Source organism: Cygnus atratus, chromosome 13 (genome assembly GCF_013377495.2).
Source record: "Cygnus atratus isolate AKBS03 ecotype Queensland, Australia chromosome 13, CAtr_DNAZoo_HiC_assembly, whole genome shotgun sequence".
Lineage (NCBI taxonomy): Eukaryota > Metazoa > Chordata > Aves > Anseriformes > Anatidae > Cygnus > Cygnus atratus.
This window is the reverse complement of record NC_066374.1, coordinates 21,127,207-21,143,087: the sequence shown is the minus strand read 5'-3', so window position 1 is coordinate 21,143,087 and position 15,881 is coordinate 21,127,207. Positions and strand designations below refer to the sequence as shown.

Genomic DNA, 15,881 nt, shown 5'->3' with positions numbered 1-15,881 from the left:
GTCTTTTTTTTTTCCCACACTGCCTGCTAGCTGCCTGGCTTGCGGCAGACTTTGTTCTGTATCATGCTGTGATGGTTATGCACACGCAGAGTGACAGAGATATGCCCTTTTTCATCTACAGCAAGTTTCTTTGCTAGAAGATTGTAACTGCTTCGTTTCTGCAAAATGCTCCTGAAGTCTTTAGGGATTTCTCCACTGGACTTTCTCATTCTTCTTCTGAAATAAACTGATGACTATCTTTGCTACTGTGCTAGACAAAGATAAGTAAGGTGGAAGTGCCTGAAATTTTCTACCTTCAAATGTTAGGGAAAAATATTAATAACTTTCACAGTAATGTTTGGGTTGGAAGGGACCTCTTGAGATCCTCTAGTCCCACTGCCTTGCTTAAGCAGGGTCAGCTAGACAAGGTTGCCCAGGACTGTATGCAGTTGGGCTTATCTGTTTCCTGTTTAGAAGGATCAGCAAGGAAGCTCCTTGTCTAGCTTTGAGTCTCTGGCATGGCTAACCCATTGCTGTCTGTTTCCTTTTCTACAAAGGCTCTTTCCTCAGAGCTGGCAAATGCTCGGGATGAAACCAAGAAGACAGCCAATGATATGATCCACGCTGAGAACATGCGGCTGGGCCGAGACAAGTACAAGACCCTTCGTCAGATTCGGCAGGGCAACACCAAGCAGCGCATTGATGAGTTTGAGTCCATGTAAACTCTCCTCTGCACCTGCTGCCCTGCACTCTCTTCTCCCCTTTCCCATCCTCTCCCATCACTCACTCGTAATTGTGCTGCGCTGGAACCACTACAGAAGAGTGACCATGGTCTTATTTATAGAGTTTTGGGCAAATGCTGGAGTTCAGCGACAGAAGAAAGAACAACATTTAACACCTTCCTGGGGTGGCTTGGGAAAGCAAACTTGTATTGGGGCAAATCCGAAATTCTTTGGCTTTGGGTAAAGTCTTACTGCATTTAGTTTTGTATTGCTTACTGAAATGGCTGTGTTGCTGTCCTCTCCCATTGGGTAGGGAGGCCAGCAGATACTTTCACTGAATTACATAAAGTGCTAACAGTTTGACATTCCTACTAACTTGCACAAGCTTCATTATTAAGCTTAGAGGCCATTTCTGACTTCATTAAGGATCTGAATCATGTAGTCGAGAAGGAGAGGCTGGAGTGTGGCAAGAAGGGTTGGAGGTAGAATATGGACTTTCTTTATAAAAGACCAAAGCTTTTGTCCTTTAAATTTAAGCAGACCAAACAGAATCTGTGGCGTTCCTGCTGTTGTTACTTTTTATTTAATGATGAAACTTGGAATTTCCTAGTCACATGGAGGCCTTTGGAGTATTTCCACTAATGAGGGGTATATCAGAGCCTTGAATTCCCTGTTTTACAGAAGTTTTCCTCTGGGTAAATGGCTTTGTTCACTGTCATTTGTCTGACTTGAATGTAACTAGTGAGGCAGAGATAGCTAAAGAACACTGCCTTCCGTTACTGGGTCACCACTGAAAATGAAAAGAGGTAAGCAGAAATGTAAACGACTACAAAGTCCTGTAACTATATTTTCTCTTGCTGAACCAGTTCATTTCAGTCATGTGAATGGGATTTCAGTTTTTTCTATGAAGCCTTTTTAGCACATAGTTGTCAGTGCCTTATGATGGTGTATAGATCTACTGTAGCTCAGGTGTCTTTGTTTAAACTAGATACAATCATAAAGTGATTAGCAGCTGGGGACCAAAAACTACTTTTGTATCTGGGTCATGTAGAAACAAGACTGTAGCTGTCTTCCTGGCTACCAGCAGCATTTGATGGGAGAGGGTCATGAAATATTTGTCCAATTGTTGCCTTAATCTTCAATAGTGTTTTGCCAGATCCCTGGCTCAAATGGTTTTCCTTCTCCAGAAGGATGCTTTGCCCCTGTTATAGCTTTGAACACAGAATCTGTCTCTTAGAAACAGGACACTAGTGGTTGTGGGGAGACTGGTCCTGGGAACCATTTGTATCCATCATTCTAATGCCCATCACCTCCGGTCTTCCAAGCTATCTATTCCTACCCATGCTTCTGCCCCACCCCCACACCCCCATTTCTGGGGAGAAAACAGCCATGTATGCTCAGGGTTGAATTGGATTTTGCCTTGATCCTTCATGGAAGGAAACCTTAACCTTTAGAAGAGGCCTCTTAAAATGGATTCCATCTACAATGGAGTCCTCCTTTGCTTTACCCTCCTTGGATTAGCCTGTCCCTATAGGAAGTCATTGGGCTAGCCTGTGACTTATTTTCTTGCCTAACATGATCCTAAATCTTGTGACTTTCTCTTTTGTGGATGCCCCCATTGTCTGTATGGTGTCACTGTTCATGGTGATGGAAAGAAAGTATCTGAACGCTGAAGCATTTTCACCTCCCTGAAATATAGTAAAGGACAAAGGGGGAGTGTGCCAAAAAGAAATGTCCATGTCAGTGTTAACAAACTGCAGTATTTCCCCAAGAATTCCTTGGGCTGCTAGAAACAACCTCACCAATGCTGCTTTTTTTTGGAATCAACACAAGTCTGTGGAAATCCACACACCAACCAACCAAACTACTGTTGGGAGCATAACTTAGCGTGTTACTTCTGAACATCCAGATTAGTCATGTGAGAGCCCCCTTCTCTCCCCTGAATACAACATGCTTTTGGGCAGGGGAAACAGGAAGTTTTTGGTTGGCCAAAAACACATGCTCCAGTCCTTTGAAAGCCACAAATGAAAGATTTGCAGTTAAACTTGTCAGAACTGATTTGTGTATTTCTGTACTGAAGGGTTATTGGCACTGACTCTGCATGAGTCTCATTACTGGCAGGGCAGACAACCATTACACTTCTGTTCTGGTGCTTTAAAGCTGGTTCTCAGCACTTCTGTTCTGTCTGTAGCAACTATTGGTGCATTTGCAGGGAAAAAAGCCCTTATTACATTTAAACAATTTCCTAACAAGCTGATACACAGTGCCTGAAATGTGTTCAAATAATGAACTAGTAAGCCTTACTGCTTTGAGTCACACAACGCTGCTGAGCTCATGTTATGATGCTGGCATGACTTCTGTTTATAGGGTTTTGATTTTTTTTGTTAAATGTCGTTCTAATTCCAAAAGATCCAGTACAGGAATAGAACGGCTTGTGCCAGTGAGTCCACCTAACTCTTTGTAGTTGTTTCAGCCCTCTCTTCTTCTTAACCAGTATTATATTCCAGTGGTATCTAATGATATTTGATTTCAATACTTCTAGCTATGCACAATTAGAAAATATTAGTCATGGGACGGAGGATACGTTTATGGTCCCCCTTCCCTTGGAAATGTATACTGTATTGTAAAGAAATGATATTTTGCAAGAAAACTAATGTAAGAAGCTTTCAGTATTATGTTGAGATTTGTAGGCACATTTTTTATCTGTTAGAATACAGTGAATTTTTTTCTTCCTCTCCATGTCCCAGTTTAATTGGTTAACTACTCCTAATGGGGGTGGGGGGGGAAATACCTTATCAAGTGTTTGCCTGGCTTCATCTTTGTTGTTGTTGCTGTAAATTATGGTGTTTTTTTTTGACCAGTCTTTTTATTGGATTATAATAAAATGTCAATTCCTTAGGGTTGTGGAGTAATTAATGGGTCCATGTGGTTATCTGCAATGAGAACCTTGATGTTAAGGCTTTTTTTCCCCTGTTTGGAGGAGTTGTTAAAAATCCATACCCTGTTCTTCCTACAGTGCCAATAAAGTTTAGAGAAATTCAGCAGATGGTGTCTGGATGATTGCTTAAGGCTTGCTTTGAGTCTAGCAATGTGTCTCCAAGTTAGAGGTCTGCCATGTGGCCCCTGAGAGGTCAGCCATGATCATATCACTCTCACAAATAGGGATATCTTACTTGCATCCTTCAAAAGTAAGAAACTGCTTGAAGTAATGCCCATTCTGACCTTCCCAGCCCTCCCAGCTGTCTGACTGGAGCTAGTACTGGAATTCAGATTTCTGTGTGGAGAAATTGAGTGTATATTTGTATCATGTTTAACTTGCAAACTGCCTGTCAAACTGGGGAAGAAGAGCTGCTGCAGTAGTTTTCCACTGGTGAGTGCCTGCTGTGCCTTGACTTATGAGGAATCCAGCACCAGGTGAGCACACAAGAGGGTGGCCAGGCTCGGTGCTGCTGCTGCATGTCCCAGACTTGCTGCTGGGGTCTGTCCAAGACTAGCCTTGTACCAGAGATTTTAATCTGATTTTTTTCACAGGTATTTTTTCCCGTCTTTCATGTTTCATGAGGTCTCAGTACAGGGCCCAGTGATGGAGGAGCAAGGCTACTGCCACCTTTCTGCTAATGAGCTGTGTGATCTTCATTTGTATCTGCTTTCCATGTGGTTGTCAAGAGGGGCTTTGCAGAAGCTGCCTCATACTTGCTGCATTGTAAAGTAAGGCAGAGATTTCGTCAAAATTTGTAAGTGCTCAGAGATCTGCTACTGTGGGAGAAACTTGAGCTTGTCTACAAACACAATGTGAAGTGTGGAGCAATGGAGACTTCTGCAATCCACATCAGGCTTGACATGGATCTGTTTTCTGTAGGTGGGTTTCCTCATTCCTTCCAGGATTCCAAAAACCTGAACACCACTGGATTAACTGCACAAATCTACTTGAATACGACTGTACTGCATTATTCAAGGGAATGCACGCTGGCCTGGGGATGCAGTTCTCACAAATGGGATTCTGTCTTTTAATGCATGTACATCTAGATGAACAATACCACCTGTGCTTACATTTCTGGAGTTCCTGAAGACTCTGCTTGCAGTCAGATTATTCTTCTGCATGAATGCCGTGGCTTTCATGGTGTTCCCTTGCCTGTATTTGGAAACTTAAGATGTTTACTTTTTTGGAGAATTAACTATAGTTATACTAAATTTGTGCTTGAAGAATTGGAAGTGCAATTGCACTGATGGCTGAAGGCTGCTGTGCAGGACCATATAGTAAAAGAAATGCCAGATTGTTCTAATCTGTTGGAAGATATTTTATAGTTTAGAATCAAATCTGTATTTAAACTCTAGTTTACATAGAACAGCAAATAGCAGAAGCTGTCAGTGATAACGTTTCTAATCTAGGCTACACCTACAACTGTTGGGGACACATGCTTTTGTCTGTGGAACAGGGACAGACTGGAAGTGATTTGGTGCGAGATTCTCAGTGAACAGACAAGCAGGATACAGCTCATCTGTAAGAAAAATGAGTTGGACCTCAATGCATTGAGCATTAAAATGAGGCTGGCTTTAGTCTCGCTGGTCTGCAGCTCTAATTTAAGTGCAGCTTGTGGACAAGCATGCAGGTTCCTACTACAGAGCAATGCCTAAACAAACATCTGGTGCTAAGTAATAGCTCTCTTAAAGTTACTAGTAATTTTAGGATAGATATTCTCAGATGATAAGATGAAGTTGGTATACAGAAAATAGGAAAGACTAAGGTGGAGAAAGGAAAGAGTGTCTCTGAGACTTAAGGGAATATTGGGAACTCCTGGAAGGGGCTGTACCTCCAGCTTCTTTTGCTCTGAATAGATGTTAGTACCATTGATACAGCTTGCTGGTGAGCAGAGCTAGTTGGAAAATTACAAGTTCTCATCATGGTTATTGCCTCTGATTGTGCTCTTTTAAAGCCAGGGTTGCTCTTCCATCAAGACTGACTTAAGGGTCAAGGGGATGTGGAATGTACTGCTCTTGAGTGGAGAGGTTACAGCGAAGCTTGTCTATACTCCACATGTAGCAGTACTGCCCTCCCATCCATCTCTGAAGCATCCTTGACTGACAAGGAGAAGCAGCTGTAGTTGCAAATGAAGGCCTTGACTGGGGCACCGTAACTTCTAGTGGCCTTCACCCAGACAGGCAGCAGCTGCTCTGCCAGGGGTGGCTGCTATCAAGGAGCCCTGTTACGAATTTGTCAGCTCATCTCTGATAACATAACTGTCCTCTTGTTTCCGGTGGTGAAAATTTGTCCCTTGCTCCTTTTCTTTATAGCAATACTAAAGAGGTTGCTGAACATCTAGAGAGAGGTCAGAGTGGGCAATTGGTTTTCTCATTTGACAGATGTAGAAACTGAGGCACATTGAAAGCCTTCCCACATACCTTTCAGCCTATAACACTCAGTATCTGAGACTTGAAAACACTTGATGTAAGCACTTTGCAGGTCTGAGTTCAGTACATCGCTTTTGGGGCAGCCCTCTGTACCTGGTCCTGTGGGCTTGGAGAAAGCAGGATAAGCACAAGTTGTCCAGTTTGCTTTTATTAGCAGTTTGTTTGGGGACAGAAAATGGTCATTGGTGGGTTTTTGTGGTGATGATGGGGATGAGGATTTTCAGTTTTGTTTAGTGGACTTAGTTCTGTCTGTGTAAGCAGCCTGTATCTATTTCCTTACTGCAGTATTTGTGAGGTGATGGGCTTTGGTAGGAGGTATTCTGGTAGCCTTCATTATTCCTGGTTCTGTGTGTCTGCTGCTCTGCAGTCCCTGAGACTTCACCTGTGGGAGCAGCACAGGCCTGACTCCCTCCCTGACTCTTGGCAGGGACTAATCCAGAGCAGCTCTGTACAACTCTCGCAAGAGAATTTCTGTCTCAGGTATCCATTTTATCGATCATCCCTCATTCATGCTTCTCAGAGGCCAACCAGGAATCTTTTTCTCCATTTTTCTGTGCCACGTTTTACCTCTCAGATGATGATGCCTTTCTTCCATGGCAGTACAGTTGTGAAGGAACATAGTGGCCCATTTCATGGAACTCAGCTCAGACTTCCAGCTCTGCCTTCACACATGTCCAGACTGCCTGCCTTCCCACAAACCTGGAGGAGAGCATGGATCAGTCCTGCTTGCTCCAAACATGAACGGAGCCACTTCTTTACTGGAGCAGAGTGCTGACCTTCAGCTTTGTCACGATTTATTGAACTGTTTACTCAGGTTCTCTCTTTCCTCTAGACATGTTTCCTGTTCCACTGTTGAGCACATTGGAGCGAGTGGGTGCCGATGTGCTGACCTGGATGATGTTTGTACTCCTGCGTGTCTTGCAGCTTGTTCATGGGTAGGGACTAGGTTATTTCTGATGCATGTCTGATTTCTGTCTCTTCCCTCTCCTATCTTTGTAGCTGATCTGCTGCAGGACAGGCTGCTTTTTCTGATTCTTCCTCCCACTCCCTCAGGAGGGACTAATTACTCCCTTAATTTACTAGATTTGTCAAATGTTGATTCAAATGGTAGTGGATTCATTCCGACGAAACTGTGGTGCCTTTTTACATTAATAACTACAGGATTAAAGCATGATTTTATTTTCAACCTGGGAGGTCTTTAAAAGACATTTAGATGTAGAGCTTAGTGATATGGTTTAGTGGATGACTTGTTAGTGTTAGGTCAGAGGTTGGACTAGATGATCTTGGAGGTCTCTTCCAACCTAGATGATTCTGTGTTTCTGTGAATCTGTGCTTTCAGAGTGGCAGCAGACTAGTAGAGTAATTTTAAACCATCCATCTAGGGTCTCCTGGAAGCCGCAAAGTTAGCAGAAGAGCTCTTTTGGTTAGAGTTGTTTGCACAGAGTGCTTTCTGCCTAAGGGAACAGATGCAAGTCTACCTTGTGCTGACTGTGCATACATATTTGCTGAACTGGCCCACAGAAGGATTGAAACAGTGGTCAGAGGAGCTGGGTCTGGTATCCAGGAAGTCTGAGTGCTTCTGGCTCTGGAGGGCTGCAGTACCACTGTATAATGTCCTGCTGGACCAGTCCTGTGCTGATATTAATATGTTTACATCTTATGTAGCAATCGGGGACAAGGGGGATAATGGTGCCTCTTAGCTGTTTTGGCCGTTTTTGTGAGAGCCCCTAGACTGGGGAGGAGGGGAAACTGTTCTTTGTGTGGTGCAGAAGAAACTGGGTGATGTATTTCAGGCTAGAAAACCACTTCCTTCCCAGTGTGTGCTAAGACATTACTAAACATGTCAGCACAGCCACTGCATTGATGGCAGTGTGACCTGCTGGCAAGTGAGATGGGACGTGTGTGTGCATGTCTGTGTGTGGTTGCTAGTGGAAACATGGCTTCTGCCAAATTTCTATGAAATGGAGCTAAAGATTCACTTCGGCTCTGCCTGTCCTGCTCATAAAGTATTGCAAAATTCTTTTTTTAAAAAAAAAAAACCAATGTTCTGAGTTTTTTTTTCAAAACGTGAGATTTATATTTGCTATGTTTTGTGAGATGAATACTTATTTGATTGGATTTCTGTTTGTGGCCTGGACTAAATGAACAAAGGTTTACTCTGGAAATGCTGAGTTTACTTCTAGGCTTGCTGTTAGATGGAACTGGAGAAAAGGGGGGGAAAGACAGACCTTACTTCTGTTTTTTCTTTGCCCTGTTTCGAAGACCTTAAAATAACATATCAGTCTAGTGCAGGGCATGGTTCTATCCTGCCCTAGTGGTGGTGTTCCTGTTTTCACCAGAGGACAGTTGTCCTCTTCGCTGCTTCTCACTTCCCTACAGGACTGGATGTGTTGATCTCTGACCTAACTTCCCTCTCTGTGCTCTCCTCTGGTGGCATTGACCTCTCACTTGCTGTGTTCAGAGTTCCTGGCAAGGAGAGAAGTCAGTGCCAGGCAAACACATGAATGTCCTTGCTGTGAGAACTGCTGCACATATATCTAGTGTATCTCTTATTTCAAGGTTTGCTAGAGAGATAAGATGCTTTGTGGCTTGTTTGTTTGGATAGCTGAGCTGCCTGCTGCATCTCTTCATGGTGCCTGAGAAGTAAAGACAAGACTGGGCAGGGCGTATGTGTAAGCATTCTACCAAAATATGAGCTGTTAATTTGGTATTAGGGGCAATTAAGGCTCCTGAGATGAGAGTTGTTCTCAAACTCCACAAAAAAACAGGAAGTGAACCTGTCTCTACTGTAGCATTTTGGTCCTCAGGGCCAATTTTAATTAGCCTGGGGCAGAGGGTGTAGGCTAAAGTAGTGTCAGTGTTTCTGAAAATAAAGTATTTTCTTCTGAGGAAGTCTCACTTGCATGAAATATCAGTTAGCTTGAAATGAGTGATACTTATCTATGGCACTTTTCAACAGGATTTAATGAATGAACAAACAGTGGCTGCTTCTCATGACCGTCCTGCAAAGTAGGTGAATATTCACATTTTACATCTCCTGCAGTATTGGAGAAGGCAGTATTACTGGGACATATTTACTGAGTCTGCAGTATTGGGGAAGGCAACGATGTGGCCAGATGGTATCTATGTCAGGAGCAGACTCCATGAGCCTAACTCTCACTCTGTTGCTCTAAGAACTGGTACCCCAACCTGCCTTCACAAGGTGGCGTCATCCAGGCATTCAGTGTTCCTGTTAGTCTGCTCTACCAATCCTCAGCTTGCAACCCCTTCTGTCATTAGATATTGCATTGAATATCGCTCCCCAAACTTGTATTTAGATTTAGTTCCTAAAAGGGAAGTCTGTAAGGCAAAACAAGATGAGTCTGGCTTGGGGGCAGGTATGTGGTGACAATACTTATTACCATAATTTTCTCAATACCTGTGCCCTGATACAACTACAAGTGGGCTGGACTGCAGCAAGATCAAAGCATAATCCCACTATCCATCCCTCATTTTCCTCCCTCCCTTCCTCCACCCCCAGGGAGGCTGTCCTCGTGTTGTTTTTTTTTCTTCCCCTTCTCAGCCATATTTATAACTCTTAATCTAGCTGGCCTTGCAACAAAAGACAGCCCAGGAGACACGAAGCAAGACCTAAGTAGCATGATAGCTCAAGGCATCTTGGGGTTCATGCGACCCTTGCGCAGTGGACTGAATGTGAGCAAGACTCGCTTTATTTTTCTCTGTGGGGTGACAGAACAGAATCGTGTGCCAGCAAAGCAGATGTCAAGAAGGGGTTTCAGCTCAACGTGCAAGCTCCAGGGTGCCCCCAGGGAGTCAAGGTGAGTAAAAGGATGAACCATACATCACTGTGTTGGGAAGGGCCTTTTCAAGAGGGAAATGCACTGACCTCTACCTCACCCCACAGAAGGGAGAGGAGAGGCTGGTACAAAACATGACCTGTAAAGGGGTAGTGAATGAGGAAGTGTAGGCTAAGCAGATGCTGATGAGATGAAGATGGTACAGGGAGCTGATGTGAGAGGTGCAGCTCCCCTGCTACTGGAGCCACAGAGGCTACAGCTGGTGGCATAGAGATGACAATATGACACATGAGTCTGTGGACTGCTGGGGTCCAGTCATGAGCCTTTGAGGAATGGGGATGGTGGGCATGGCAGGTCAGTCATCTGGGCAGAAATTGGGATGACTTCTGGGTTACTCTGGGAATTGCAGATTCTCTCAGGTTTCATGTACCTGCTGCTGGAAAGGCGGAGTGGGGAGCTAATGTTTTCTGCAGTCCCAGGGAGCAAAAACACCATCTCTAGGTCATTAGAAGCCCCACTGTAAGCTCTCATGCCTTTCTGGCACATTCCTCCTGAAAAATTATGCTGATGATGCTACTTAAGGGGTTTATGAAGTCTCATTATCAATGGGTTTTCTTTCTAATTTCTTTGTTGCATATGAAGTTATTGCTGGCAGTGTATGGCCTATATGGAGAGTATCTTTTAGGGAAAAAGACTGTCAAGGAGAAGAAACACCATCTTTAAACCCCTTCACTAGCTCCCTTTGTCACAGAAAGTTTAAGATTTTTAAAAGGGGAGTAATCAGTTGGCATGTGCTGAATTTGCAGGGCTGAGCTTGTGTCTGGATGACATCTTTCCAAAGCCCTGAACATGTGTGACAGTAATGCCATTGTAAAATAGTTCAGCCTAAACAAAGCAAAAGTCAGTCTCATCAATTTTGAGTTGTTTTCAGAATCCTGGTTCAAAATTATTAACAAAATGTGAAAGGATTTTTTTTTCTTCAAGATTTCTTTATTGGTATTTTTGAAACCAACTTCAAACAAAATCAAATGCTAAATAGAAAACAAAAGATATCTATTTTCTTTCCTGTCTCTCCTGAAACCTTGGCTGCCCAAAGCAGGAGTCCACCAGAGGAGACTTGAGACTGGGGCTAGTTCAGGGGATATGAAGATGGCTAGGCCAGTATGAGTGGATCTACAGGAGATAACAGTAAAAACAGGGACTAATCAGGTTGGGTTTATGCCCCCAACAGAGGCATCTATATTTAGAACACAAGCAACTTAAGTTTCCCCTACAGCCAGCAAATAAAGAGAAGATGCTTACAGGTGCTTTCTATGTAATGGTCTAGGAGTGTTTGTCATCATCCCTACATTGTTCTCTAAAATGGTGAATTGTTACAGCCAGGCTTGTCCAAAGTCATGCAGGGGGTCAATGACAATAGCATCTGTACTTCCTTGTATCTAAGTGAATACCCTGTGTGCTTTCCCAGGCTGCAACTCTGCTCTCTCATGGCTCATTTAACTGGTGGCAACAGCTAAAACTGTTGCAACTGCAGGGAATGAATTCCCCTAGCATTTGTGGGAGCCCAAGCGCAGGGATTCTTCTGGCATGGATGTTGGCTCAAGATTCAGGTTGCCTCCAAGATAACATGAATGGGTTTTTCTACCCATAAGTCTCTGTGCGGTTTTGGGGACTGTTGAATCCAGAAGTCTGTGCTTGCAGGCAGCTGTCTTCTATAATCCTTATGATGAATGTGTCGAGTTGTAGCATTAAGTGAAGTCCTATAACTTTACCATATCTATTGTGTAACAAATTATTTCACCCATAGCTGTAAAACGAACATTGAAGGGAAAACTGGATATTTGCCATTTAAAAGTAAACAGACAAATAAAAATAAATGGATCCAATTCATCAAAATAGAGGAAGGGTGTTTTTGCTTTGTTTTGACAATTGAGAACTAATCTTTAAATTGCTTATTTACAGAGAAATGTTTGTGGGTCTTGTTATGAAGGAGACTGAAATGTCTTGGAGATGTTCTTTGGCTGTTTGCTTTGTGAAATAGGGGGGGTCCTGCTTGGTCATGTGACTGCAACATGATCTTTTCTTTCTGTGCATGGGAAACTTCCCTCTGCAGCATGGCTTTAGTGCTAACTTCACAGCTGTTTTCATAACCAGGGGACCCTGTCACAGACCAATGGCCCAGGCATTGTTTTCTGACTAAGCTTTCTGAAAAACAGGAAGCTGATCTCCTCACATGAAGGTACAGTGGCCCCTGTGTTCCGTTCCTTTTAACTGAATCAAGCCACAGCTGAAAAAGGATCAGAGAAGGCATGAATATTAATCTCTTTTCTCCACTTCTAAATTTTGATGAAATAGAGGGACCACCTTTCCAAAGAGAGAATTATTTGAAGTTTTCTACTCCTGTAGGCTTGCTGATACAATCTGTATGTCAACAGTTTAAGTGATGGCATCTTGAGTCACTCAGAGATATTCTGCAATGACTTGTTGGCAGGTAAAGGGGATTAGATCTAGATGGTGACTGTGATTTATGGAAAGGGGGATGAACTGACCTGCAAACTTGAAAGAAAATAGTTCTTCTCCTTTCTCCATTAAATTTTTACAGGATTTCTTTCCTGTGTCCTGTTCAGCTGGATACATCCCCTGTACTCTAACTGTGCTGATTTCCTTTAAGTACAGAAATATATAAGAATCAAGTCTGAGCAATTTCCTTTGCTCTCTCTTAACTTACACGAGCAGAGATCTCTGCACATTTCATTTTCATCTGCCTCAGAGCAGAGAGGGATGAGCAGACAGGTTAAGTCCTTCCAGTTGCTGCTGTTGCTACCTCAGACACAGATCCCATTTAACCAATTCTTCCTCCTAATCTCTATGACTTTCATGAGGATGCTCAGCACAAGGAGTGCAGGTGCTGTCATGCTTCCTTGGCCAGAGGATTTGCTGTAACGTCTTTTTTGGCAGTGACAGCTTGTATTCATTGTGTACATCAAATGCATTGCTAAAAATCGGGCCATAATATTAGAAATTCTCAGAGCTCTGAGCCACACTTGCTACATGTTTCAGTAGCCCCAGGGCTTCCAGGAAAGTAATTTTAGCAAGCTTTGCTGAGCGTTCCAAGCAACACCTTTATTGGAAAAAGTGGATGTTGCCTCATTCAACCTTTTATAAGTGGGACATCAGGGGATTGTGAACTTGGCCTGTTCTCACTGTGAACCTTCAAGGCTATAGTTCTTTCTTCTGATGTCAGAAATGACAGCAGAAAGGCCGTGGGGCAGCACTGACACTTCCAGTCCTCAGAAGCATACCAGAGCTGTGGGGGAGAGCTATGGCTCTTTCCAGAGATCTGGGAGACAGGTCTGCATTGCTGGCCTCATGGAAGAATGTGGCCCAGCTTCTGCCACTGGAGAGTGTCCTGGACTTTGAGATGATGGGCACTTGGGCAGTGCCACATTGAGAGATACTGAACAAAATACCCACTGCTGCTGGGGTGCTGCCCAGTGTCAGCACAGGAGGTAGGGTTTGGGATAACTGGGACCTCCTGCTCCTACATGACCGTTTGGGTACGGGCACTAAGAAAGACTGCTGTTTTGTTGCTTGGTGCTTTCCATGACAAATACAACAGATAGTCTCAGAATACACAGTCTTGTTGAGAAATCCCTGGCACTGCTCTTCAGGGTGGCAGCCTCCACACTGGTAGGGAGGGCCTAGTCTGGAGGAGGTGAAGTGGATGCTGTTTCCTTCTTGTTTGTAGATACAGTTTCTGCAAGTCAGCACTGAGTGATGCTGATGGCCTTGTCCTTAACACATCACCAGATTAAATTCTGCAGGCTGTCAATACAACTAGTGGTTTCTCACAAACAAGGATTGTGTTAGCTCAGAGGAGGTTATTCAACATGGTTGCTCTGTAAACTGGGGCTGAGCATGTCTCATCACAACAAGGCTCCCTGAGACTGAGTTCGGGGAAGGAGTGGGCACTTCATGAAAGAACAAAGAGCAGAAAAGGAACAGTCAGCAAGTAATCCCATTGGGAAACACCATGTGAATGACAGCGTCCCTTATTTCATTATTAGTACCTGATCCTAAAGACTTTTTTATTACTCCAACCAGGATTACATCCCAGGCTCCAGGAGCTGCAAATGCTTTCCTTGTCTACAAATGCTTCCTCTGCCAGCCAGACCAAGTAGAGGCAGTGCAGAACATCTGCACTTGTTGACTCACAGCCAACATGTATTTTGAGGGAAGTTTGGTAAAATGGAAAATATTCTGGTCAGCTCATATTTGAACTGTTCTAGTTTGTCCATTTCCACTGGGAACCAACAACCTTAATGTTTTTTAGCACATGTAGCGTAATCCTTCTGGAAACAGTATTTGTACACACATTTCCCTCTGAATGCCATGGCTCTAGTGTTCAGACAAAAGACCTTGGCAGTGGATGTGCAGAAGAAAGTAGGTTCCTCTGATATGTTTTTTTCTTTTGCAAATTTTTATTACAGCTCTGCAGACCAGGTGACAGTGCATTTTATAAATCGGGATGGAGAGCGACTTACAACCACAGCCAAAGAAGGGGAGAGTTTGCTAGAAGTGGTAGTCAATCAAAACTTGGCCATTGATGGATTTGGTAGGTGTTGCAGAAGGGTACGTACTCTTAAGAGTTCTGTGTCCGTGCTGTGACCAGTGAATACCTGGGAAGAGTACAACTGTACACATGCTACTGTGCTCTGGTGAGAGCATGGAGCACAGGGAGGATGCATATGCTTCCTTTGCTAATTTGGTCATCAGCACTTTTGCTCTTCAGTCAGCTTACTCAAATTACTTAAACTTGGAGTCCTAATTTGTATCCACCCACTGGCAAGCTTCTCTTCCCCAACAGCTGTTTGCTTGGGCTGGCTTACTGCACTGACGTGGCAGTGTGACTTCAACCCTGTGGCTGCTGGGATTTCAGTGGTACTGTGGTTGGTTGGAATTGAAGTATGAATTTGAAAACTGATGTGATCCTCCCAGAGCAGAGGCAGGCTGAAGTCTGCCTCCATCTATTTTGTCTTCCGGCATCTATTTTGACATGCTCTAGATCTGTTAAAGGACACTTTCTCCCAGTATTTCCAAAGATGATCTCCATTTACCACCTTTTTTTTTTTTCTGATTTGCTGTTATTCCCCCCACTTCTGCACCAGGTGCATGTGAAGGGACATTAGCCTGCTCCACCTGTCACCTTGTCTTTGAGAAGGATGCCTTTCAAAAGCTGGATGCCATCTCAGATGAAGAGATGGACATGCTGGACTTGGCATATGGACTCACTGAGACGTAAGCATCCCTGCTGATTGCGGTAGATACTCAAACCTCTCAGACAGAATCTCAGCACCTATTTCCAAGGAGACAGGATTTATCCTGTATTGCAGTTATGCCTGCAGAGCTGCTTTCTCCTGGGTCTTTTATCTTTAACAGGAACTTTTATGAAAAGTTAGCCTGGACCAGACATTCTAATGTGGGTTGGGAATTTCTTCCCTTACTGTGGGAACTGATGAACCTCACTTAATCTTTTTCTTGCCAGATCTCGCCTCGGTTGCCAGGTGCGCATTAAGAAGTCGATGGATGGTCTGACAGTGCAGGTCCCCATGGAGGTATCAGACATCAGGAGGCAGCTGGAGGTCGGAAAGCAAAGCAAACAGTAACTGGAAACAACTCCTGCCCAACCCACTTCCTTTAGGTGTGGCAGGGCACTTTGCTTTTGGTTAACGCTGGTGCTCTTTGGGGCTGGCTTGCAGTAGACAATGGAAGTCTGATTTAGTATGTACAACTGTTCAGCAAATCTCTTCTTTAAATAAAGCTTGATGCTAGGATCCTCCGTATGTGTTTTAAATTGTTTGCTTAAGTGCTCTGCTGAAGCAACTGGATGAAAACATATGGCAACTTTAAGCATCCTGGTGCAGAGTAGAAAACATTTTTAAAGGCCAGGATCTCTGCAAGTATATTAAATTAT

At 43.7% G+C, this 15,881-nt stretch overlaps 2 protein-coding genes across 6 annotated transcripts in view; both read left to right on the top strand.

Moving 5' to 3' along the window:
• Nucleotides 1–3,742, top strand: part of MSN (moesin) — a 46,080-nt gene extending 42,338 nt beyond the window's left edge. The window contains exon 13 of the mRNA XM_035542010.1: nt 537–3,742. Coding sequence (XP_035397903.1) covers nt 537–701 — 165 coding nt within the window. The 3' untranslated portion in view covers nt 702–3,742. The remainder of the gene's footprint in view (nt 1–536) is intronic.
• Nucleotides 3,743–4,330: 588 nt separating this feature from the next.
• LOC118245637 (adrenodoxin-like) lies at nt 4,331–15,740 on the top strand. 5 transcript variants are annotated; one of them, XM_035542011.2, is made up of 7 exons: nt 4,331–4,560; nt 6,943–7,045; nt 9,070–9,119; nt 9,697–9,928; nt 14,398–14,522; nt 15,076–15,205; nt 15,453–15,740. In XM_035542011.2, exons 3-7 carry the CDS (start codon nt 9,080–9,082, stop codon nt 15,571–15,573), a joined length of 648 nt encoding a protein of 215 aa, XP_035397904.1. In that variant the 5' UTR covers nt 4,331–4,560; nt 6,943–7,045; nt 9,070–9,079; the 3' UTR covers nt 15,574–15,740. The 5 variants fall into 5 exon arrangements, with proteins under 5 accessions (XP_035397904.1, XP_035397906.1, XP_050569475.1 ...); XM_050713518.1 differs by having other exon boundaries at nt 4,335–4,560; nt 9,070–9,123; nt 15,453–15,733; XM_035542013.2 differs by lacking the exon at nt 6,943–7,045 and having other exon boundaries at nt 15,453–15,733.
• Nucleotides 15,741–15,881: the final 141 nt, after the last annotated feature.

What these genes read in the sequence shown, in the direction of transcription:
- LOC118245637 (XM_035542011.2), top strand. Translation starts at nt 9,080, where the DNA reads ATGAACAAACAGTGGCTGCTTCTCATGACCGTCCTGCAAA. An exon ending in TCTCATGACCGTCCTGCAAA is followed by an intron (nt 9,120 to 9,696) that starts GTAGGTGAATAT and finishes CTCTTAATCTAG; the next exon opens with CTGGCCTTGCAACAAAAGAC. An exon ending in CTTGGCCATTGATGGATTTG is followed by an intron (nt 14,523 to 15,075) that starts GTAGGTGTTGCA and finishes CTTCTGCACCAG; the next exon opens with GTGCATGTGAAGGGACATTA.